Source organism: Colius striatus, chromosome 3, assembly GCF_028858725.1.
Source record: "Colius striatus isolate bColStr4 chromosome 3, bColStr4.1.hap1, whole genome shotgun sequence".
Taxonomy (NCBI): Eukaryota; Metazoa; Chordata; class Aves; order Coliiformes; family Coliidae; genus Colius; species Colius striatus.
The window spans coordinates 83588754-83612439 of NC_084761.1; the positions used below are offsets into that span (position 1 = coordinate 83588754).

Here is a 23686-nt window from a genome sequence, read left to right on the forward strand (position 1 = left end):
CCTCTTTTTTCTATAGTAGCTGGTAACAGGACAAGGGGTAATGGGATGAAGCTGGAACACAAAAAGTTCCACTTAAACATAAGAAAAAAACTTTTTCATTAGGAGGGTGAGGGAGCCCTGGCACAGGCTGCCCAGGGGGGCTGTGGAGTCTCCTTCCTTGGAGGTCTTCAAGACCCGCCTGGACATGTTCCTATGCGACCTGATCTGGGTGAACCTGCTTCTGTAGGGAAGTTGGACTAGATGATCTCTAAAGGTCCCTTCCAACCCCTACCATCCTATGATTCTGTGTTCATATAGACAAAATACTCAGTATTCCAACAGGGCCAGTTACAAGTCATCAGAGTGTATCTGCAGCTTTAAATATTTCTCTTTGTTCCTATTCATGTGGGCATTCAACAATCACAGGATTATGGCATGGCTTCATGCTGCTGCCTTGTCAGTGTAGTCACACAAAAAAGGAGATGATCTGTGCTGTTAAATAAGCTATGTTTTATGTGCCTTTAAGATTTTAAGAGAGAAAGCTAAGGATATGTAATTGAAATTTTGATATACTTAAAAACTAAAACCTTTTTTCTCGCCAGACCTCTGTGGCTTCTAAAACCTGCACAAGGCAGAGAGGAGTTAAATGACTTTTGAGTCTGAATATTTTTTTTTGGTTGGATAAATCTTATTCAAAGGAGTAGTTTGGTCCCTGAGCTGCAAGCGGAGAGGAGAGGTTTCAGAGTTCAAATTGTTAAATTTTCATCCAAAATGTGTTTTACTCTAATTCAGTGCTATGTAGAAAAAATAATTGGCAGCTGCCTAAAATAACTTACTCCAAAACCTGTTTTGGGCAAAACAGGAAGTTAGTCTCATGACATACCCTCTACCACTACAGTTGTTTGTGTAGAAGTGCTCTAAAGTGGGTGGAAACTTATCAAATGGGATTTACTACTAGAGGGGGAAAAAGAACCCAATGTAAAGCTACAGGCTTAGTTAAATTTTTAACTGCCCATCCCCAATAGAGTAGGGGCTTCTGAGGCTTTTTATGTATTTTAAAGATGGATTAGCAAAGATGAGAAATGCTGCTCAAAGTTTTTTGCTTGGCAGCTGATTGACAACCAATTTGGATTTCATTGGTGCTATATTGTTCCTTTTAGGTAGCACTCAACAGGGGTTGCTCTTGCTTTGAGAGTAGTAGGATCCCCCGTATGTGGGAGAGTTAGATGCTTCTGTTTTAAGCATGTCTAGACTTGAGAGAGGCAGCAGGCCTGCTTATACCAAGCCCAACAGTAAAATATACCCTAGCTAGAAGTAAATGAATGCCTGTGTACTATCCCTTGGAGAGAGGGGATCCCCTACCAGCTAAAACAATGGAGCTGTTGCTGATACTCATGTTCATCCAGATGTTCTAAAAAAAGATTTTCTGTTGATTTGAGTCACGTATATGTTAAAGACAGGTATTATATAGCTGCTTGGGTTTCTTGGTCCTGGAGTTGTCATGTGCAGTGCCTGAAAACAGGCTAATGAAATACATCCTGGTTGACTCTTTATTTGTGAGATTCAGAGGAGAATGGAAATATCTGTAATCAAGTGTTATACTGAAAGTTGACAATTTATATACCAGAAAGAACTCCAGCACCTTCAGAGTCCAAATATTCAGTAATTGTTATTTATTCCACTTATTCTGTTATTTATATTGGTCATTACTAAAAGAAAGAGGACAACAGACATGTCCCAGAATAACCTAATAGGCTGTGAGTTCTGTAATGGTACTGAAACTGTTCAGAGAATCTTCTGAAGCTTAAAAATGTAGATCAAACAAGAATTGCCTTGAGGTTCAGTCTCACTTCAGTTCAGATGAATGCAATATTAATTTATATCTTCAGGTCATGTCACAGTATACTGAGAAGTTACCGTTGCTGTTTTCTGCAGTCATGAGAAGTTTGTCTTAACTTTTTTTTTTTCCCCACCCTTTCCTTCTTTTTTTGGGGGGATTGGGGGGATGAGTAGGTGACTGGTATAGTGGTCCTGCAGCAGATCTGGAGACGGAACCTGATGAGGAGTGGGTGAAAAACAGAAAAGATGAAAGTCGTGCATTCCAGGAATGGGATGAAGATGCTGACATAGATGAGTCTGGTGGGTAAATTGTGGTTTTTTGGGTGAGGTTCTTTTTTTCCTGAAGATGATATAACTATAAGAAATAAATGTACAGATGAAATCTTTTCTGTAGAATCAGTTTAAAGTCAGGTTTTGTCATACTTGATACCAGTACATAAAAATAATGGCAAGTGCAATCTGTATAACTGAGATGCTTGGTAAGCCAAGTAGACCTATACAGAAAGAATGAGCTTGGGAAGTTCTGTCTAGCAACCACTTAAGGTTCCTGAAAGGATTTATTTTTTTCCTTGTTTTCATCTCATCCTGACTCTTAGCTGCACAGAAAAAAAAGGAATGGACTTGGGAGGGGGAAGAGAAGCAAGCAGCTGGTTGTAATGAGCTGAATGAATAAATCTGGGAGAGAGCAGACATGAATGCAGGAGGAAGAGTTACAGGGTTGTGTCTGGAGTTAAGAAGGAGGTAAAAGCTGGGCTTCATCTCTTCAGGAAATTTGGATGAATCATTTTGCATTCTGGGCTTAATTTAAAATTTGTCTTAAGCTGTTATATCACAGGATATTAAATGTTCTGTGAGATAGTATTGCAATGGATAAAACATGTCAGTAGAAACAGCTGCCCCAGCTGTGCCTCACACGATCCATAGTAAATGTTTCTCCAAGTCCTTTCATGATAATTTCTTGTTAAAACTTGCTGTTTTTACTTGCCACTGGAGTTAATCTCTTCAGGACTGTTGGGAAGACAAGCAGGTAAGCAGGTTTTTTTTTAAGATGGAGTCTAAGTAGTACTTTGAGCTAGGATTCAGCAAAAGCTTCATGGAAGGTACTTTCTGAAACGGACGCCATGCTAAGCTTTCTTTAGTTCCCTGGTAGGTTGTTTGATATAAGATGGCTGTGTGAATTCCAAATGACTCAAAGCCTATTTTAAGTCTTTCTCTTTGGTTTTATTTTGCAGAAGAAGCAGCTGAAGATTCACTTGCTATTAATATAGCACAAATGGAAAAGCGTTTACTTCATGGCTTAGTTCATAATGTCCTCCCGCATGTAGGCTCCTCAGTGAAGACATTAGTATTGGCCTACAGTTCTGCAGCATCTAGCAAAATGGTATGTAATTTGAAACTGGCATTTAATAGCTGTGACTGTGCATCCTCTAATAACTGATGTGCTTGAGTTTAAAACGCTTGAGTCGTGAAAATGAGTTTCAGTTCATGTTAATTCATATGTTGCTTGACACTGTGTGCAGCCTTAATGGCTTCTGTCTTTACTGATTGTATTCCTTTCATTTTCCAGGTTAGACAGATCTTGGAGCTTTGCCCCAACTTGGAATATTTGGATCTCACTCAAACTGATATTTCAGATTCTGCATTTGAGAGGTTAGATAATTGTTGTTTCCTTAAAAAAAAAATTAAAAATCCAGCTTATTGAGGGGAGAAAAAACCATTCAAACATGTTTTAGTCCATTCCCAACAAAAAGAGAAACAGAAGAATGGGATTGACATGTAACTAAGAACTAAGCTAGAGTAACAAATCAATGAAATAGCAAATAAAGCTTCTAACTTCGTGATGGCCATTTAAAAGGCTGTGTCTTCACTATTGGCTATGCATTGCCTTTTAGTTTGTAGCTATCCTTAACAATACTTGTGTTTTGTTCTAGTATTAACAACTTGAAGTTGTCCATAGACGTTGCGGAGTCACTGAGATATGGCAGTTCTCTGGTGGGATTTGGAATGCTGCTGTTTAAGATGCTGATCAAATGGCAGGCAAAGCTTAGGTGTAGTAACTGGATTTCTTGACTTTTACTGAAGCCTGCAGAAATGTCATTGATGTCAGTGGAATGGTGTGTGGATGCAGAGCCAGCACCACTGAGTCTCACTGATACTGAAACTTGGTGTTCAATGCTTTCATCATATACTGCTCTCAAGTTTTGTGTGGCAGCAACACAGAAAATTTTACCAGGATGGAGACTGGTAGCACTCTGCAGCTTGTGCAAGAAGCTTTAGTTGAAATAAAAGCTTTATGGCATTTCTGTACGTCAGAAACCAATCTTTGTGAGCTTTTGTCACTGCAGTGAAACTTATTTATAGTTATGGAAAGTAAATGATAGTCAACAATGAGTAGGTAAAGGTCACCCAAGTACGCTCTATATAGACACCTTTATAGCTAATAGTGTAATAATATTACCGTAGATAAAAATTCTGTTGCAATTGGAAAAGGTAAGGCTGAAGGGATGAGGTTTTGTTAATGTGAAAAAGTCTAATTTCATTATCTCTGATCTTAATCACTTTTATAGAAATATTAATATGGTACAATGAATGTGTTTCAGGAATCCAGCTGTTCTCTCTGAAAGAAATGGGAAGTGGCAGGAGGATATTTCATTGATATTTCAATACATGTAAACAGTCAAGCTTGAGAAACCTCAAAGTATTTTAATAGTTGTAATTTCTAGTATTTGAACTGATTATTACATCTCAGATGTGTATTTTTGGGGGTGGGTGAGTGGTAAAATTTGCAATCAGTACAGGTTTTTCAGCTTCTGATAACTGATGCTGAGTAACTTATGTGGTTCTCGGTAACTGCATTATACACAACAGAAGCTGCTTTTTTGAAATTGTTGTATCTGATGTTTTCATTCCGATCTGCTACTTAAAACTTGTTCATTGCATGGCAATGTGGACTTAAGTGTCAGTTTCTGGAAGAAATGCAGATTGTTACTGATTCGTGATTCATCTCACAGCTTTTTAGCCCAAATATTTCAAGGCACATATATAGCACTTGAAGTATAGAATCTAATCTGTGTGAGGTGGTTTTGTTTTAACTATTCTGTGAAATAATATAACTGTTTTACTTGTGAAATGCTTTTTAAACATATTTAGGCTTAACACCTGTTCTGAACAAAAACTAAATTCCAAAATCCACCAACCAACTTACTTTTTGCCTGTTTTCAGTTGGTCTTCAGTCGGTTATTGTCAGAACCTACGGCACCTTGATCTGTCTGGATGTGAAAAAATCACAGATGTGGCTGTAGAGAGGATTTCCAGAGCACTGGGTATCATATCAACTCACACCACCAGAGGTATTCTGAAAAGCTGCAGAAACAGGAATGCTAAGACTTTGTGGAAAAACAGAGAGATTACTCTGCAGTCCAATGGGAAGTATAATGGTTTGCATAAAATCAGCAACGAAAACCTCATTGAGAGAGGAGATAGCGAGCAGCATTGGACTAAACCCGACAGCTCAGAAAGCTTCAGTTCAACTTACGTGTGGATGCTGGATGCAGATGATTTGGCTGACATCGAAGATGCTGCAGAGTGGAGACACAGAAATGTTGAAGGGTTTTGTCTCATGGAACCAACATCCCACATTAATTGTTCTGCATCGTGCTATGGTAGAGACATTTATGGGTTAAGGACTAGAGGGTGGCAGCAGCACTGTGCTTCTACTGACTTGATTTACTGCAGTCACTCGTTTTGCTGTGCTGGGACAGCACTAAGAACTATTCGAGCCCTTCCAGAGTCCTCTGCACTGTGCAAAAAACCAACAAGGACTAAGCAGTCAGAGAAAAAAGACTCAGCATACTCTGGGAGTGACAAAACAGATGAAGAGACTGCACGAGTTCTTCAGTTTCTCAGTCTGTCAGGATGTTACCAGGTCACAGACCGTGCTCTCAGGTGCGGAGATGTTTTTGAGCTATTTTGCTGCAATGTGTTTATGGGCTTATTCTGGGCTGAATCTGCCTAGTTTCATTAGAAATATGTCTATTAAGAAACTCTGGTGAGTTTAACTGGTCTTTGCATTTTAAAGTATTTGTAGTACCAGACTTTCCACAGTTTGTTCTAGGCAGTATGAATACCTTCAGGTTTAATCTTTCATGATTCTTGTTAGGAAATTGTGTTGGCTCACTAATTTTTTCATTGTGCTGGTGAAAATGCTTTGAACTTTATAAAACTGGAGTAACATCTTATTTAACCTGTCTAGATCATGACACAATTTATGGACAGGCTGGATCAAGGGCCCAAGGCCAATTGTATGAGGTTCAACAGGGCCAAGTGCCAGGTCCTGCACCTGGGCCACAACAACCCCCAGCAGTGCTACAGGCTTGGGGCAGAGTGGCTGGAAAACTGAACAGTGGGATGAAGTCCTGGCAGGAACATGAGCCAGTAGTGTGCCCAGGTGGCCAAGAAGGCCAGTGGCATCCTGGCTTGTATCAGAAATAGTGTGACCAGCAGGACCAGGGAAGTGATTGTCCCCTGTACTCGGTGACGGTGAGGCCGCACTTTGAATACTGTGTCCAGTTCTGGGCCCCTCACAACAAGAAGGACATTGAGGTGCTGGAGCATGTCCAGAGATGGGCAAGGAAGCTGGTGAAGGGTCTGGAGCACAAGTCTGATGAGGAGCAGCTGAGGGTGTTTAGCCTGGAGAAGAGGAGGCTGAGGGGAGATATGATCACTCTCTACAGCTACCTGAAAGGAAGCTGCAGCGAGGTGAGAGTCAGTCACTTGTCCCCAGTAACAAATGGTATGACGAGAGGAAACAGATTCAGTTGCACCAGGGAAGGTTTAGATTGGATATTATGAAAAAAAAACTTCACCAAAAGGGTTGTCGAGCTCTCTCACAGGCTGCCCAAGGAGATGGTTGAGTCACCATCCTTGTTGATATTTGGAAAACATGTAGCAGTGGTGCTTAGGGACATGGTTTAGTGGTGCATGTGACAGTGTTAGGTCTATGGTTGGATGTGATAAGGATCTTTTCAAACCTAAATGATCCTATGGTAATTTTGTATGTGCAGAACATTAAGTATGACTTCATATAACAATTAAAGGGGGGGAAAAAATAGTTGACTCAAACATGGAAATGGCTTCAAGAGTTACGAAATTTCTTATGTGGAATACTTGCTATTGATATTTTCTGTTAAGTCAGAAGAACGTAGTTACTGCTTTATGATGAAAATGAGATGAGGTTGAAGTACTTGGAATTACCTGGTCAGGTATGCTGCTGATGAAAGCTTCTTGGAATGGGAAGACTTCATACCTACCTGTATGTTGTTGTAGTCAGTGAGAAATAGTGCGAGTGCTGCTGGCATTGATTTGTCCCTCCGGAAACTTCATCCTGATTTTATGTTTGGATGTACCAGGTGATCAAGTGTCTACTGTAGTGTTTTTTCTGCCACTTTTACTCTTCAGTGTTCATCTTGCTCAAAGGAAGCTTCAGATAGTCATGCTTTGTGTTTGAGCTTGGCTGATGAGGTCATGCTGTGTGTCGTTCACATTACTGGTCTGTTTTTTCATGACTTGGTAATCTAAGACCAAAGGGAGGTTTGGTCATTGAGTTATGGGAAGGATTTAGTTGTCCTGATGGTGTCCCATTGGTGCTTTTTGGATAAAAGACAGTATATAAGAGCTGAGAGTGTGCTGCAGCATGTGCCACTTGTGCTCACCATTCGCTGAGGAAAGAGAATGAAACCTCCCAATAGAACCACTCGCCAGTTCATTTCACAGAAAAGCTGTTAACTGGTATCTGGGTTTGTGGTCAGCAGTTCTCCTGCTGCCTACTGACTGGAGAGTTGTGCAGGGATGCTCTGAAGGTGCTGTCAGCTTTATGCCCTGGCTTGAATCTGCGGCTTGGTGACTGAAGCCTGGTGCTTTTTTCAGATATGTGAGCTTGTTTGAGATGGAACTTGGGCTGACTGCCCCGTGAGCTCACAGAGAGGCAAGCAGGCTAACACAGAGTGATTGCTCAAGAGTGATACATCCATGAGGCTGTTGCATCAGCAGCCAAAACCCTCTTGCACCCAGAGGAAAACTGGAGAATTCCACTCGAACAGTAAGGTAGTGTGTTGGCAGAGAAAGGGGCTGCTGTCAGTCCCAGGGAAATGCAAATCTGGATTCTAAAATAATTTTAACCAAAAAAAAGTAAGACAGTCAAACTTTCGGGAATGGAATGCACCAAACCTGGGAGTGTCACGTTTTCAGGTGGGTTGAGTAATATGTTTCACCTTGAAAGAGGTGACAGAATCATTGGTGTTTTGGAGAAGAATGTCTTGGCAGTTTGTTGAAATCCATTGTCAGCTCTGGAGTCATTCATAAAGCGATTCAGCGTTGAATTTTGTCAGAAGGAATCGTTAGCTTCTGTAGAAATCTGTTCATTTTTCAGGCCTGTGCTGCAGCTTCGGGAGTGATCCTAAAGAATCAGTATTCATAGATCTGTCATGATTGTAGTATTCATACCCTGTACTCTCTGTAGGGCATGAAACTGCCAGCTTTAGAACTACGTGCTTTATTGGAGGTGTGCTTCTTGTTAGGAGATGCTGTTACGGCGGTGACTCAGCGGCGTGGCGGAGGGAGCGCGTGGGTGTGTGCTGTGCGGCTCTAACGGCTGTGGCGGGTGTGTTGGCAGGGCGCTGACGCTGGGAGGAGGCCTGCCGCATCTGGAACACCTCAACCTCTCGGGCTGCCTCACGGTCACTGGCGCAGGCCTGCAGGAGCTGGTTTCTGCCTGCCCGTCGCTGAACGATGAACACTTTTACTACTGTGACAACATTAACGGTAATGTCTTTTTATGAAGATGTGATGCTCTTCTGGGGAAGGACGGTTGGGTTAAGGACGTTTTTTAAAAGAAAACAAAAAGAACCACCAAAACCCCACTGTTTTTCTTGTCTGTGTAGCACTGAGCTTCACAGATCAGTAAGAGATTTTAACTGTTAAGTCAGTTTGTCTTCATTTATTCTGTTGGGGTTTGCAGCTTGACACTGGTATAGTTCTGTGTTACCTAGGAAAGCGTGTTTAGTCCATGTGTCTCATAATTGAGTGTAAGCAATAGGGGCTAGAAAGAAAGTCTCCATGTAGCTAATACACACTTGCTTCCTCTACCTCTTCCATGTGAATTGTATAGTTGTGTGTTTTCTTTATGTTCCTAACTTCAAACAAAGGCTTCATTGGATTGGTACCAAAGTGGTGATTTTTAGGAAAGGAATGGCCTGGTTTTGCCATGCAAAAGCTCTTGTATTGCAGTAGTTTTTGTATAGGATGTTTTTGATGATTCGATTGTGTGTCCTTATGGAAAATGTCATTTAGTTTTCTTGGTTTTGCTTGAGTCAGTGACTTAGGGATGGATCTAACCTGGGGAAGGACCTGCATAAATGCATAAAGTACATTTATGGTGCAAATCTTTCACTTGTTTACCACACTGGAACTCAGTCTGTTACGTTGGGTCTGGTAAGCATTCATGGCATTAGAGATGGGACCCATGGTGTGACTTGTATTCCAGGTGTAAATTTAAAACAGGTAAGTGCAACGAAGGGGAAGGGAGAAGGAGGATAGCAACCGAGTTTGTGGGATTCTAATTGCTAACTGTGTGTAAAAGAAAATTATACTCCCTAGTAATTGATGGTGTTGAGCTCAATAATTTGCCTCTCTGTTTAGCTGCAGCCACAGCATGGGTACAGGATGCCAGAGCTTTGGTGCTGCAAGTGAATCTGTACTGACGAGCGGGTATTCAATTCAGCTCATTGAAACTGATGTAAGATGAGGCACTTGGATTGGATCCTAATGTTAGAAGTGAAAATATTATATCATATTTTGCTTCCATAATTTTTACACTTCTCCACGCACTTTTTTGACACTGACTGCTGGTTGGTTTGTGTGGGTTTTTTTCTTTTGATGCAGTTGCTTTTTTTTACTTCCATCCTGTCTAGACTACAGCTTTTCACCATCTCTAGCATTCGAACCTAAACATTTTAAGGGTTTTTTTTTTTTAACACCCCTTCACTGACTCTCCTTCCCATGTTATATTACATTTAAAGGTGTTTTCAAAGACCAGTTAAAAACCTTTTCTTTTTATATCTGGTTCCTTGCTCTTTTTTCCTCTCTTTTCATTTCTGTCAGTAATATCAGGCTTGATGTTCTGGTTTGTTTTCAGACATTTCTGTTTCTGTCCTTATCCCTAAAATACACTCCGTTGTCTTGGTGTTAGTTTACAAAGCCCAAATCTCTCCAGTCTGGCACTTTATAGCTTGGCTGTTCTATAATAGCCTCAAGACGTTATTTACATTTCAACAGAATACTTTTTGGAATTAACTCTTTAAAGTTGTCCTGATTCTTTTCCTGTTTGTTTCCTCCCTTTTTACTGCCTGCTGGAAGCTGTGAGCCTATACACTCTGCTTGGCTCTGTAACACATGGTGCATGCCTGGGGATGAACAGTTACTGCTCTAGAGAGAAATCAGCAGAGTGAGGCAGTAATGATCTGACTGCCCATATCTGTTGAGAAACAGCAGCACCTCAAAAGTTTGACTGTGTTTTTTGTAAGAAGAAAGCCGATTAAAAACTTATAGGGGTGTCCTAAGCTGAATTCTGAAATGGGAAATAACCCCTTATGACTGAATCCCCTGCAGTTTTATCTGGGTACTGTATTTTTGTTCAAACTTCATTGCGATAGCACTATTCAGTGTGAAACTAATACCTTGTTCCACTCCGTGGGCAGCAAGATTTCTGTGACAGCTTGAAGTATTTGTGTATCATTCGGTATTTCTGAAAGAGTTGTAGAGACAGCAGTAGCTGGTTTATTTAAAGCAATCGGTATCTGAACAGTTTTGTTTCTTTGCACATAGATTTTATTATTAACTGCTGCACAAAGATTGCTGATCTATAAGCATGTAGAGAATGATGTCATCGTTTTCTTTGCCCACCAGCTTATCAGGGATTGTTTTCAGGGAAGGAGAAATGTTCTGGGATCATGTTGGAAGACTCATCAGTCTTGCGGAACAAAAATGGAGCCAACAGCATGGAATTTAGTCATCTTTGAGCAATAATGATGTCACTTTGTCGTCTGTTGATAAATAAGGGCTTTACTTTCACCTGCAGCTTATTTCCAGATGTTTTTTCTATAAACACTGAGCCCAGCAGGGGTCCTTACACACAGCTTCACTGGATTTTCTTTTTGGAGGCCTTGCTGGGCTTATTTGGTAGGCAGGTTTGGTTGTAGTTTTGAGATGTGCATTGGCCTTTGTAGGCCTGGCCATGGGTGCTTTGTGGCAGAGTGAAGCTGGCAGGGCAGAGTGGTGGCGACAGCCAGGCCTGGGCTCTGAGGCACAGGCAGGAACGTGATGCAGCTTTTGTGAGCAGAGACCATGAATTTGTGTGCAGATCTGCATTTATTCTCTGTTTGTTTGCTGTCAGTGTGACTTAAGTTCTTGGTTGGTGTTCTGATGATGTTTAGGATTTCTCCTTGTGTTTTGCTCAACACTGGTGACTCAGAACCCTAAGTGGCAGCCAAAAGCAAATCTGTCATTAACACCCTTGCTAACTGCTGACTTTATCTAATGTCTAGCACACCTTTTGTTGTAGATCACACTGAACTCAGAAGAGTTTAATGTTTGAGTTACCTCTTGCCACTTAGAAGTTTATATTTCCCCACAGACTATTTTGTCCATCTGTGTTCAATCTCCTTACTATATTCTTAATTTTAAAGCCTGGAGAGCTGTCAGCTTCAGGATTAGAAAAATGGATCTCTCTGATTTCAGCAAGCAGTAGTTCTTTCCAGCTTTCAAGTATGATTCAATTTCTAGAGCTTTTTAATGATGTAGTCCTCGGGTGCTGTAATTAAAGAAATAGAGCGTTAATGAAATAAAGTTGTGGTGATTACAGTGATTCACTCTTTTCTCCTGGCATTTAGAAATGCATTGGCTGTAGTTTATTCTGTCTTCCAGCAATGGATCCAAGACATAGCAATGTCTGTTAAGACTGATGGGCTCTTGTGACAGACGTGTATGAGAATGCATTGTTGGTTTGATCTACAGATAATCAGGGTGTTCTCATAAAGGTCTGTAAGGGTAACTTCACCAAAGGCTGCTAGAGAGTAGCACTCAGTAAACTTGAATTTAATATTGCCTTCATGGGTGTTTTTTAAGCTAATGCTTAATTTGATCACTTTTTGGTAATTCCTTTGTAAAATACTACTTTTGCTACATGACCATTGAATCTGGTATGGAGTGTTGGTGGTGGCAGTGGGAGAGCCATCTGGCCTTCCCCCCTTTGCTCATTCTTGCTGCCTGGCTAGTTGGTAAACACAATCAAGAACTGAGGTAGCCCAAAACCTCTTTATTAATTTATTTTGTTACTTCCCTTTTGTTTTTCTCTCTACCTAGATGGGTCAGGGATACATCTGCCTGCAGACCACATGAGTGTTTCTGCTGCTACAGGCGAGAGCTAGAACAAGTGGCTCAAGGCATGTGTTGGTGGCAGCCAGTTGTGGCCTTGATCTGAGTGGTGGTGTTTTCCTGGTGAAATGCCTGACTCCCTCCTAGGAAATCTTGACTAATTTTTGTTTCACTAGTTTGTGTAACAAAGTGGAGTCATCAAACAGCTGTGCTCCTTTTCTTACACTGCAAAGAGGTGTTGTCTTGTACTTCATTAGAAAACAGAGCTGTTCAGCTGAGTAAACAGACCTCCTCTGTTCATCTCAGTAACCAGATGCGCATGTAAAAGGCATTAGAGTGATTCAGTGTAAAGGTCATTAAACTGGTAATTCGGACAGCAGGAGGTTAGATGAGAATCTGATTAACTTTGATTTCCCAGGTGAAACAGCCCAAACCACCTTTAATTTAGGCACATCATTGCTGGTACTTGCTCAGTCTTGACAGTCAGCAGAAGGAGAGGGACCCTTCCGAAAGCACTTCAGCGCCACTCTAAGGTCTGAAGTGACTGTCTCACTCCTTGGACAATATAAAAGGAATTGTATTGCTGCAGCTAGTGTCTTGGTGTGGTGAACTGGAGACCTTGAGTAGGGAGTCCAAAGGGAACAGGAGAGAGTGTTACCTGGTGAGATTCAAGAGGCCATTTGAACTTGAAGAGAGACAGGTTGAAAACAAAGTCAGGTCCAGATAAAGTCAAGAGTGAAGGCTGGGGAAAAAGGAGAATAGGAAGCCAAAGAGATGTAGAAAAAGGTCAGTTGTTGCAAATGAAGCTAGGGAAAGAAAAAGTGTCTCTGTGGCTATCAAAAGCCAAAGGCATTGGAATTTTGCTACCTGTAGCAAATGTAAAAAGCAGCAGCTAAGGAGGTGCAGGGCCTTTACAGAGCAGGTAAATGGCCTGTGGTGGAGGAGGTCAGTTGAGATGGAAAAACATCAAGGAAGGGAGTCCTAACCAAGTAGCCTTATTGTTAAAAAACAACCAGCAATGACACTTACTAACTTGTTGTAATATGGGCATGAAATACTCTTCAAATGAAGGGAATTGCCTATGTACACTAAGAAAGAAAACGGGGTGGTAGACTTCAGGAGGTGTGGTTTGAACCAAGTATTTAATTTCATCAGTCTTTATCAGAGGCTGTAAAGGAAAGTTAGTGATGGTATGAGGACTGGGCATGGAACAAGAAATGCAGTGTGGGAAGAAGGGTGAATTCTCACTGTGGTGTGGTTAATGTCATTTGTAATTCAGTGCCTAATAAACTGGGAAATGAACCTATAAACTTTTCAGATGATACAGTTTACTGAGAAGTTTCTAAGTTTTTGAGATTTTAAGTTGCCATGAGACTGGTTTAAGTGTAAAAACTGAAAGCTAATTAAAAGATAAGAAGAAAGGGCAGGGCTTAATGGTCACTATTTTGGATGGACAGGAGGTGGGGAGGTGACATCTCTTCCCCCTTTCCCCTCAAGAGTTCTGTGCCACAGTCAGCCTTATTCAGCATTTCTTTCTATTGCTGTTGTGGGTAAGAGATGCACACAGTAACTTCCGAGTTTTTGAGTGCCACTGAGCTGCCTTGAGTAATGATACTGGTGCTGAAGCTTTCCAGAAGGGCCTCGTGTGCCTGGCTGGCTGTCTGGGTGATTGGGACTAACCAAACTGCGACTGGCACTGAATTCAGAAATGGCAGTTGCAGTGTGGAGACAATGATTTCAGAGAGCTGTTGGTGCTAATCCTGAGACCTTTTCTGTTTGCAGCAGCAGCCTAAGCCACCAATGTTATGCATTGCCAGGATGTTCAGAACGTGACAGAGGGTGTTGCTGCGGGGCCCTGGGGCACTTGCAGCTGGAGCTCTGCCTGCAGCGTTGGCTCCTCATCCTGAGGAGCTTGTGTGACCCAGTTACAGAAGATGCAGAAGAGATCTATCAAAAAGTTAAGAGATGATTTGTACAGGGATGCTGAAAAGGCTGGGAATGTTTGTCTGGGGAAGAGGAGGCTGAAAGGGGGATGAGTGCTTACAGAACTGGGAAAGCAGTAGAGGAGGTGAATGTGCAATGGAGACTCCCCATGTTGTGCAGCATTTGAGCTCAGCAACAGCAGGTGAAGGTCAGTGATGGTCAGATGCACTGTGTAGTGACCTGCTGGAACTCGGTGCTGTGGGCAATTGCGAAAGCAGATAGGATCTGCAGGTTTAGAAAGAGGTTAAACAAAGGCATGCCCAGCTGAGCCACAACCCAGTACTGAAGGGATGGTCCTCAGTGTGCCCACCACAGCTGCCAGGATGCCAGGCAGGCAGCAGAGGTGCCTGGGGCCATTGGTAACATCTGCTACTGGCAGTGGTGAAGGTGTGAGGTGGACCATTGGCCAAACCTACAGGGCACTTTGTATGTTCCAGTCATGAGCATGAGAAGGAAGGACATTCTTAAAATGAGCAAGAAAAGGACAGAAAAGAATGCTAAAGTGTTATATTTATTCCCTTGCTCTGGCTGTTGTGGGTCTGTCTGTTCCATGGGCCGCGTGAGAGCGGCTGCAGCTGCCTGCGGCACTGCTCACCTCAGCATGGGGCTCAGCTGCTGCTCAGGACGTGCTGGGCTGAACTAGCCCTTCACAGCCAGCCAGGCTCCTTTCTAAAGGACTTAACCAAGAAGCTTTCAGACTCTAGCTTGTAAGTGACATGGAGGAACAAAATGCATTTCAGGTGAATAAAAAATGTGAAAAGGAAAATGAGTTTGTTGACAAATGACCAGTTTATTGCTTTGCATACTGTGACTGTTGCCCTTCATTAGAGCTTCAGGTTTGTTTTATTCAGTCTCATGAACGTTAACTTAATTATCTTGTGGAACATTGCTCATTGGTGCGTGGCTTGAAGCAGAAAGCTGATTTCTAGACACCAGGTTCTTGGAAGTTCATTGAATTATGACTTTAAATTACAGTTCAAGGGGAAAAAACAAGCCAGGCATAGCATGGTGCCCTACTTCTTGACTTGATTTTGCTAGTCTTTTTGAACTGTGTTGCAAGCATTTTTAATATTCTGTGACTTGTCTCAAACACAAAGGTGGGAAACTTGGGTTGACCTGGTTAGGTCTCTGCCAGCTTGTTTCAGTCAACCCACCCACTTCCAGTTTCTGTTGGGTGCCTGAGTTCAGCCAACCTGAATGCAAATGTTTATCTCTCTACAGCAGGCCTGGGCATGCAGGAAACAAAATCCTGTACTTATAAATTGAATAGTTCCCTATCTCATGATCAGTTTAACAAAGAGATAACAGCAAAAGTAACTGTAGGGGGGTAGAATGACAGTGTTGGTTTGTACTTTCTGTGCCCACAATTTTTTTTCTCTGAGTGTCTGTTTTTTGCTTTACAGCTTCTGGTAGGTAACTGCAGTTACACTAAAAGTGATTTTCTCTTTAGTTTTCAAATTGCCAGTCAGAGTGCATGAGGCCTAGCCAACCATGACACCTTCCAGACTGAAAAACTCTTTTTGTCAGACCAGGGGTGGTTTTGGAGATGGTGGCTTCTTTGGTAATGCCGTGGAGGCGGCGTCTCAATTGGAAACCCGGGAGTTCAATAGGCATTGTGAAAATACACCTCAGCTCTGGAAGCCGAGAGAGCTCATCGTACATATGTGGCATTTTGAACGTGTTACTTTCATGGGACTAAGCTGTCTGAGCAGAAATCTCTCAGAATAACTGTTCCAGTGGAGGTCTCTGTACCGTTGTGGTACTGGCAGTGTTTCAGGCTTTACAGTGCTGATTGAGGTTCACCGAATGCACAAAAGGGATGTTTTCTGAATTCCCAGGTTACGAGAAGTCTGCATCTGAATAAACGGCCTTTTCTTCTTTTCACGTGTGCTCTGTTTTTGTGCAGGTCCTCACGCTGAAACCGCCAGTGGATGCCAGAACTTGCAGTGTGGTTTTCGGGCCTGCTGCCGCTCTGGCGAATGATCGCTGACTTCTGCCCTTTCAGGCTACTTCATTTAGCTGAGCAGGCTTCCCTTCATGCACTTTACTTACAGTTCGCATCTTGTGTTAACAGTCCTTGGAGTGAGAGTTGTGATACTAGCCTGACCCTGCCCACAACTTCAGAATCTTAACGATGAGTGTACTGTACCGTGTTGTAACAATCTCACAGTCTCATTTGGCTTGGAGGGTGTTGGGTTTCGTTTTACTTAATTTGGGGAAGATGGGAAAACACTCACCTTTTTTGTTTATGCCACTTTCTTCCAAATTTGGCACTTAAATATACTTTACTGGATTATTTTGTGTTAAGTGAATGTTTTTGTTTTGTTTTTTTCTTGATTTTTGAATCCATAAGTACAGTATAAAGCTCTGCAGAGTCTGCAATGTATTGTTTGCATTTGGTATCAGTTATCCATCTTTAGGAGCCTTGTTTCTTCCCTTTTTCCTCTCATTTCCTCATGTTCTTTATATTGCAAAGTTAGGGGAATTCCCACCTTCCTTTTGCATTTGGTTTTGTATTTGGGCTTGAAAGACGTACTCAAATAAAACATTCCCACCAATAAAAACATGGTTGTGTAGCAGTTGAATGTTGCTGCTGCTGAGCAGTACCTGGGAGCAGGGACAAGGTGGGGGGGAGTGGTTGCAGAGATGGGACCCTGGCACTGTGTGGGGGGGGGTGTGGGTTTGTTTCTTCCCATGTCTGGGTTAAAGATGCGCATTTGAAGCGGCTTCCAAGGAAGTCAGTTTTCATTAGTAGGTCTGTGGAAGATGACAACACATTTTCCCTACTGCTTTGACGCCTGCTTGAACAGGACAGTTGAGCAGGCAGGCAGAGGAGCTGGTGCTGGCCCAGTGAAACGTGCCCAAGTGTGTGGAAGTGGCTGGGGAAGGGCAGTACCCAGAGTTCAGCAGCCACCCGCAGGCGAGTGCAGAGCTGCAGGTTGTTTCTCTCAGGCAGAGGTGGGTGCCAACCTTTGGGCAAGGCAGACGGGTTTCTTCCCGCCATCCTGCTGAATTTTGAAGGCTGGCAACATCAAGCCAGTGGTTTTTTTAAAGCTGTTTTACTAATGGGATAGTTATTTATTCAAGAAGTATTTCTGTAGGAGCGCTGCTGGTGCCATGACATTGCTCGCAGGGGTCTCAGCGGCTGGGAAGTCAGCTGCAGGCGCAGCTGGAGATTACAACCAACTGCAAGCGCTGATACCATCTTGCTCCCACTAACAAGTAAGTACTGGAGCAGCAAGGTATGAAAGTACCAGTGACAGTACAGGTGGTGCAGAGTTGGCTGTTGCTGGTTAACAGCTGAAGGCAGAGTGCCCAGTTAGGTGGCCACAGGAGCGGCAGAAAAGGACACAGTTCTCAGCAACTGCTGCCCCAGACAAGCTGTGTTAAATGTACTTTGTTGCCTACAGGTCACAGTAGATCTGTGGCCTTTGGGCCAGAGCTGACTGAGGCAGCCAGGAGCAGTACCAAAGTGCATGGTGGGCTCCCTTGCAGCTGCCCTTGCTCAGGGAGCTGGGAGGGTGCAGGCAGAGGCGGGGTACTGCTTTCTGTGCAGGTGGATACAGACTCAGCTAAGGACTTGGGCAGCTGCAGAAACTTCTGTTCCCTGACTTGGGCATGTTTCTTCACCCTTTTCTGAAGGGAGTCAGCCTAAACGTGGTAGGTGGCATCAGTGCTGTTCAGCAAAGCATCCTGTGGTGAGTGTAGCTGCTCCTTTCTGCTGGAGCGTTGTAGAGGGAAACCTGGGGTGGGAGCCCCAGCCTCTGAACCAAAGGTTTTGTGTCTGTTAGACCAAATCCAGTTTGGAGTTAAGCTCAAGAACAACCTGAGCTTTGGTATGTTCTGATGAATGATTTTCCTAAGCTCAACCCAACAGCATTTTCACTTGGAAGAGTTCAAAAAGATAACTCCAGGAAAAAGATATATCTTTATAGATCTTCATAAATGTATCAGTATGAGCAGTTAACACCACTACTTACTTACATACTGATAAGCAAATTTGGTTTTTAGTCATCTCTTACTAGGGTAACTTGCAGGTAAGGATCTCATACTCCAAAGGAAACTTACACAAGAATTTGATTTAAATGAATGAGCTTCCACTGAGGTTTTGGTGTAAATATTTATTAAATCATTTAACTGCTAAATAAAATCTCATCTTACACCTGTAAAGGTGCTGGCAGTATACAGATACTAAGTATGAAGTAACAGATGAAGCAGCCTCTTGAAGTGTGGCCTTTGCTGATGGCTCTTTGGTGCATGAAGTTTATTCCTGAGCGAACAGTCTTGCTCTTCCTTCAGAAACTCAGGTACTGGAAACTGTAACTGTAGTTGCCAGTGTTTCTGCAGAGGAACAAGGTCTGGAGATAGATAAACTTCACCAGCTAAAAACATAGTTTTCAAGGCATGCTTCCAGGAACCAAGTTTTACCTGCAAATGAGGTGGCTAAGCTTTCTTCTGTTGTGTCTCTGTCTATGGGCACACGGGCCGCTTCTCAGGAGTGTGGTGTCCTGCAGGGAGCTCTAAGTCCCAGCTCTTCAGAGTGGGATTTTAAGCTGCCAGTCTCTTCCTCAGCCATGCTATGTAGTATGTATCTTCAGTGGCTGTAGGTGAAGCTTAGGTGTTTGGAGCTGCTCACAATCAGGTCCTCATTTGACTTTCGAAATACGTGGGTAGCTCCAAGGAGCAGTGCAGCACTCTGTTAGATTTACCCCTCCGTAGGCAAATCTCTTGAGGTATTCTGACTGCTCTGTACTACTTGTTTCGAACGAGTGAAGCCACGTAGATCCACACTGAGAGCACGTTCTGGGGATAAGCATGAACGTAGACAGCCAGAGCAAACTCGCAGCTGTGGGCAGGGGCCGTGTGCACCCCGGTGCTGTGCACAGCCTCCACCAGCGCCCTCACCTCCCAGAACGCCATGTGCAGGGGGAAGCCAGACACCTGTGGGACACAACCAGGGACACACACCTGATGTAAGAACAGAAGGGAAACACAAACACCTGCTTTACTGTGCCTCTGACTTTATCTTTTTCTACTGCTGGCCTGAGGAGAGGCAATCAACCAGCCTGGTTTGTAATGCCTCACTCCAGGCAGAAGGGCAGAAGCTTGCCTCTTGTCTGGGTCAAGTTGAAGTGAAGATGTTTAGAAATCCACTAGAATAAAGTTACATTAATGGACACAGCAGAACATTGCTGCTTTTCTGCCTCTTTGCTGGGTTCAGTTCACTGTGTTCTCCTGTCTGCGCTGGCTGGGGGTCTGAGGTGGCAAACGCCGCCTGCCCATCATATGTTTCAGGCCCCACAGGAACTGAAAACTCAGCTCCTTTTGAAACTGGGCCTGGCTGCGTACAGAAGGGCTGCTGTATGTGACACACAGAGCAGAAGGACTCGGCCTTCGGAACAGCCTGGAGGAAGGATGCCTGTGTATAGCAATGGCTGAAGCCAATACTACAGTAAGTGTTCTGTCTTTAAAGAGTGCAGCAAAGAGCAGAAAACAGAAGTAAAAGCATGTTGGGGGGGGGGGGTTGACCTCTGCACCTGTAAGCAGATTTTATGTACTACTACTCAGTGTCAGATGTGAGGGCTAATGCACCAGCTAGCCCAGAACTAGCTCATAAGCCTCCTGTGATGGGAGCCTGCCCTGGGCTGGGTAGTGACTGTTGTGGAACACCAGCAACACCAGAGCAGGGCAGCCACTTCCTCTCTTCTTTACATTCAAGAGAAAGTTTCTACCTTCAGCATCTACCACTGCAATGCAGTAGATCACCGCTCCCTCACTCTGTCAATGTCTCGGTTTACCTCTGGCATAAAAGCTCAAGTGGTTTTTGGGAGTAGAGGAAACAAACAGCCTAGGATGCTCATCAGCAATGCTAAATCTGAGGGATTCAGAAACCTAGTGCTATGCCCACACCACGTCTGTTCACAACTGTACCCTGTAATCTCCCAGCTGCTTTTGCAGCTCAGCCTGATGGTCTTCTTCTACATCTTTGCCTTGGTTCTGTTCCAGCAGTGGCAGAAAGTTCCGGAGAACGGCTGTGCAATATCTGTTCCATCGCGTCAGGTGCCTGGGTCTCCACTCCATAATCTTCTCTTTCAGTATCTTTTCAATCCTGCAATAGCACAGACTGATCATGGCACTTGTGGTAGTTACTGGGCCTCTGAAGGGATCTCCCTTGCCCCACGTAGGCCCTGTGTGTTGCCCCAGCCTGTCCTGGGTTGGACACAGCGCTGCAGCAGTGCCATGCCTGGGGTGAGCGCAAGGCTGGGGCTTGGAGCCCTTCAGTGACACCCTCCCCTCCCTCTTCAGCATTGTGTTCATTAGGAAATGGTGCAGCAGTGATTTCCCCAGAAATCTCTATTACACAGAAAGAACTGAAGGAGCCCGGTGAAGGACAGTTTCTGATTCTTTCTTTTAGGCCATTCTCCGCTGCTGGCCTTCCAAGCAGCTCAGTAGCAGCAGGGTAGGAGGTTCTGGAGGTAGAATTACCTGCCCTGTAGCTCCACTGCAGCAGCCTTGTCCGAATGCTGATAAACTAATTCTTCAGGCTAGTAACACATAAAACAAATGTTAAAATGTGCAGTCTCTTCCACCTCTACCCCACTAACCTCAGGACTTACTGCCTCAAGGGTACTCACACATGTTCACTGTGATGCTAAAATAATCCATTATTTAGTAGAGACATGGCAGAAACATGAACTAGATGTTTGTGTGTAAGGCTGGCTTGTTGGGGGTTTTTTGTCTCCTGTAACCTGCAACTGCTCCTACCTTTGATAAACGAATTTCTCTACAGTTTACTCAGGAGTTGTGTACAGCTTGAAACAATGCCTTCCTCCCCCTAAGACAACTATTAGAAAAATTAGTCAGCCTTTAATTACTACTTCAGATATATTTGTGTTAAAGATTTTTCTTCCTTACTTGACTGTTGTCCTGAGACTTTACCTGGTCAGAGGCCAACAGTTGGGTCTTCCTTCTGTATAAAACCAAAGCCTTTGCACTATTCCTGCTGTTGGGGTTTGGTTTTATGTTTTTTTTTCTTTAAGGAGGGCTTGAGAAAATCTTTTTCAAACCTACTGTTACCACCTTAATTTACTCAACTACAGCAGTTCACTCTGCAGTTACTCTCTGTTTCTTTATACTGAGTCTGTGATCCATCAACCCCTCAAATCCTGCTGCTAACAGATCTGTGATACCTGAACGCTGCGGAGACCCGGGTATGGCAAGCTTCTGGAAAAGAATGACTTCCAGTATCTTGGTTTGCTGATATCAAAGTTTATCCTTCCTGGAGCATCATATTCTTGCATATTAAACCAAATCTAAAAGAAAGCAAGTTTGTTTTAACTTTCAGCAAATAATCAGGGCTCAGCCCTAAGTAACCTTTTGTCACCGATGGCTCTGTGTCCAGCCTAACGGAAAGGACAGAGCTGGTTTTCTGTCTGTGGCAGCTCACAGTTACACACAGGCTGGAATTTGTTGCCTTGAATGGGGTTGTTAAGCTCTGTAGTTCAAGGTTAGCTGATGGGGTTGTCAGTGCTCAAGTGCTTCCTCCAGCAATTAAGTTTTCTTGTTATATTAATAATACATGTTACTATTTCTGTATTGTATATGCATGTTGTGTATATTATGCATATATGTGCATATATTAATTACACAATTAAGAAACGAATCATTTCTTGTTTATATTTCTTACATTTTTCAAGCTGTAGGTTTAGCACTACTTAAAAAAAATGACTCCCAACCAACTCGAGCTTTGCCCAGAACACTCTCAGTGAACAGTGACTGACACTTTAAATATGCTTTAGAATATTAAATATCATCCAAAGTCAGGATCTGTGTTTAGAATAAAACCTCAGGGAATTAAAAAGCCAAAACATAATGCATAATGCTCCACTGCCTTCTCCAGGTATGTTTTCAATACAGAAACTAAAAGCAGATGTGTGCTGTGCTTGGGCTCCCAAGGGCAGCCTGACTCATTGTTTTCTTGGTGTTTCCAAGAATCTGAGGAACAAACTTCTAAGCTCAACTTCCACTTGTCATTCCCATAAAACCCAGTTTTTTTTTTTTTTTTTTTAAACTCAGCTTTTCACACCTCTCCCTCCTTCCCTTGTCCCCAGGAGCTGTGAGGACTGCTGCGGGCAGGAACCTGCCCTGGGCACTGCTCTCAGGCCTTTACTTTGCCTGCCCTGAGCTGTGCTGCTCTTACCACCTCTCCTCCCACGCTGCCATCTCTCAGAGGCTTTCCAGCCCCACAATGAATTATGTATGGTGAACATGCATTAGTATTACTTGTATTTTATTGCAAGTAAAAAGGAGGATGAGGCCAGGCACAAACTCAATGCAGTGTCTGTTCCCTGGAGTGGCAGCTCTGTGCTTTGCACATGGAGACAGCTCAGGGCTCTGCCTGCCCCCGTCACTTCTTCCACTATGCTTAATTTTTTCATTTTTCAGTTACATTTCACCCACAATTTTTGCAGAATTCAGCTAAGCAGTGGCAAATTTAGGCCACCCAAGTTGGGAAATGTGTTACATAAACCTCAGTAATGAAAATGACACAAGTAGCTCTCATCATCCACCTCGATGCTAAAGATAAGTAAACAAGTAGCTGCTTCCTTGTTAACTATTTAAATTAGCTGAAAAGCTTGAATAAAATCACTAATGACAGGAGCAACGTCATTACCCTGATGAAGAAATGATGCAGAAGGTCAGGAAAAACATCAAGCTGTCACATTCTATACATACAAGAATTAATAAGCCTGGGTCCACTTACATTGTCACAGCTGATCAGACAGTACACGTTTTGTAGGGGGCAGAAAGTATCATACTGCCCATAAAAACATCCAGTACTGGCATTCCAAATTACGTACTGACTTTGCTCCAAAGTTAATACATATGCAGTTGGTCCCTAGGAAGAAAGAAAGTAAAGATGTTTTAAAAGTGGCAGCAGAGACAGGAGCTGTGTATCGTGTGGAATGGGAAACGTTTACTGTTGAGGTTAATCGTGCTTTTTGGGGCAATTCAACCGACATGCAAGAACATGTTCCCTGTCTCTTACATGGCAGAGAAATGTCAGCTACACAGAGCCCTGAGCCATTCCTGAAGTACAGACTCCGAAAGCTGTGTTGGTTCAGTTAGGAACTGATGTGAAATTACATACCCAGAATGTTTAGTGCGTACCATGTCAGCAGGTGAGCACATCCCCCTGCCACAGCCCTCACCCACAGGCAGGCCCAGGGCTGAGGGACCACTGCCAGGGCAGCATACTTACTGTCTCATCCATCAGCCTACTCCCACAGGCACACAGAGAACTTAAATGAGAGCTGGAACATTTCTTATCAGGAATCCCTAAACTGCTCTTCTGGTTTTTTGTTATCTCTCTCCCACATCTTCCATGTACCCTGAAACACCTGGAACAATCAATCCCTCTCCTTCCAGCAGGCATAAGCTGAATGCTTTAGTAAGG

The 23686-nt window shown here is 43.2% G+C and overlaps 2 protein-coding genes across 7 annotated transcripts in view; one reads left to right on the plus strand and one right to left on the minus strand.

Annotated features, from left to right (window-relative positions):
• The window catches only part of FBXL5 (F-box and leucine rich repeat protein 5), a 39892-nt gene extending 23099 nt beyond the window's left edge, over nt 1-16793 (plus strand). For both annotated transcript variants that reach the window (XM_061991812.1, XM_061991813.1), the window contains 6 exons: nt 1993-2118; nt 3051-3199; nt 3386-3468; nt 5041-5763; nt 8489-8637; nt 16136-16793. In XM_061991812.1, the coding sequence (XP_061847796.1) occupies nt 1993-2118; nt 3051-3199; nt 3386-3468; nt 5041-5763; nt 8489-8637; nt 16136-16212 (1307 nt within the window). In that variant the 3' untranslated portion in view covers nt 16213-16793. The remainder of the gene's footprint in view (nt 1-1992; nt 2119-3050; nt 3200-3385; nt 3469-5040; nt 5764-8488; nt 8638-16135) is intronic.
• A 1570-nt stretch (nt 16794-18363) lies between these two features.
• The window catches only part of LOC104552306 (C1q and TNF related 7), a 121506-nt gene continuing 116183 nt past the window's right edge, over nt 18364-23686 (minus strand). For 4 of the 5 annotated variants that reach the window (XM_061993404.1, XM_061993403.1, XM_061993402.1 and 1 more), the window contains 5 exons: nt 22994-23128; nt 21420-21542; nt 20716-20774; nt 20161-20338; nt 18364-19170 (listed from right to left, as the gene is read on the minus strand). In XM_061993404.1, coding sequence (XP_061849388.1) covers nt 18982-19170; nt 20161-20338; nt 20716-20774; nt 21420-21542; nt 22994-23128 — 684 coding nt within the window. In that variant the 3' untranslated portion in view covers nt 18364-18981. The remainder of the gene's footprint in view (nt 19171-20160; nt 20339-20715; nt 20775-21419; nt 21543-22993; nt 23129-23686) is intronic. The other variant, XR_009818482.1, reaches the window with a different exon arrangement.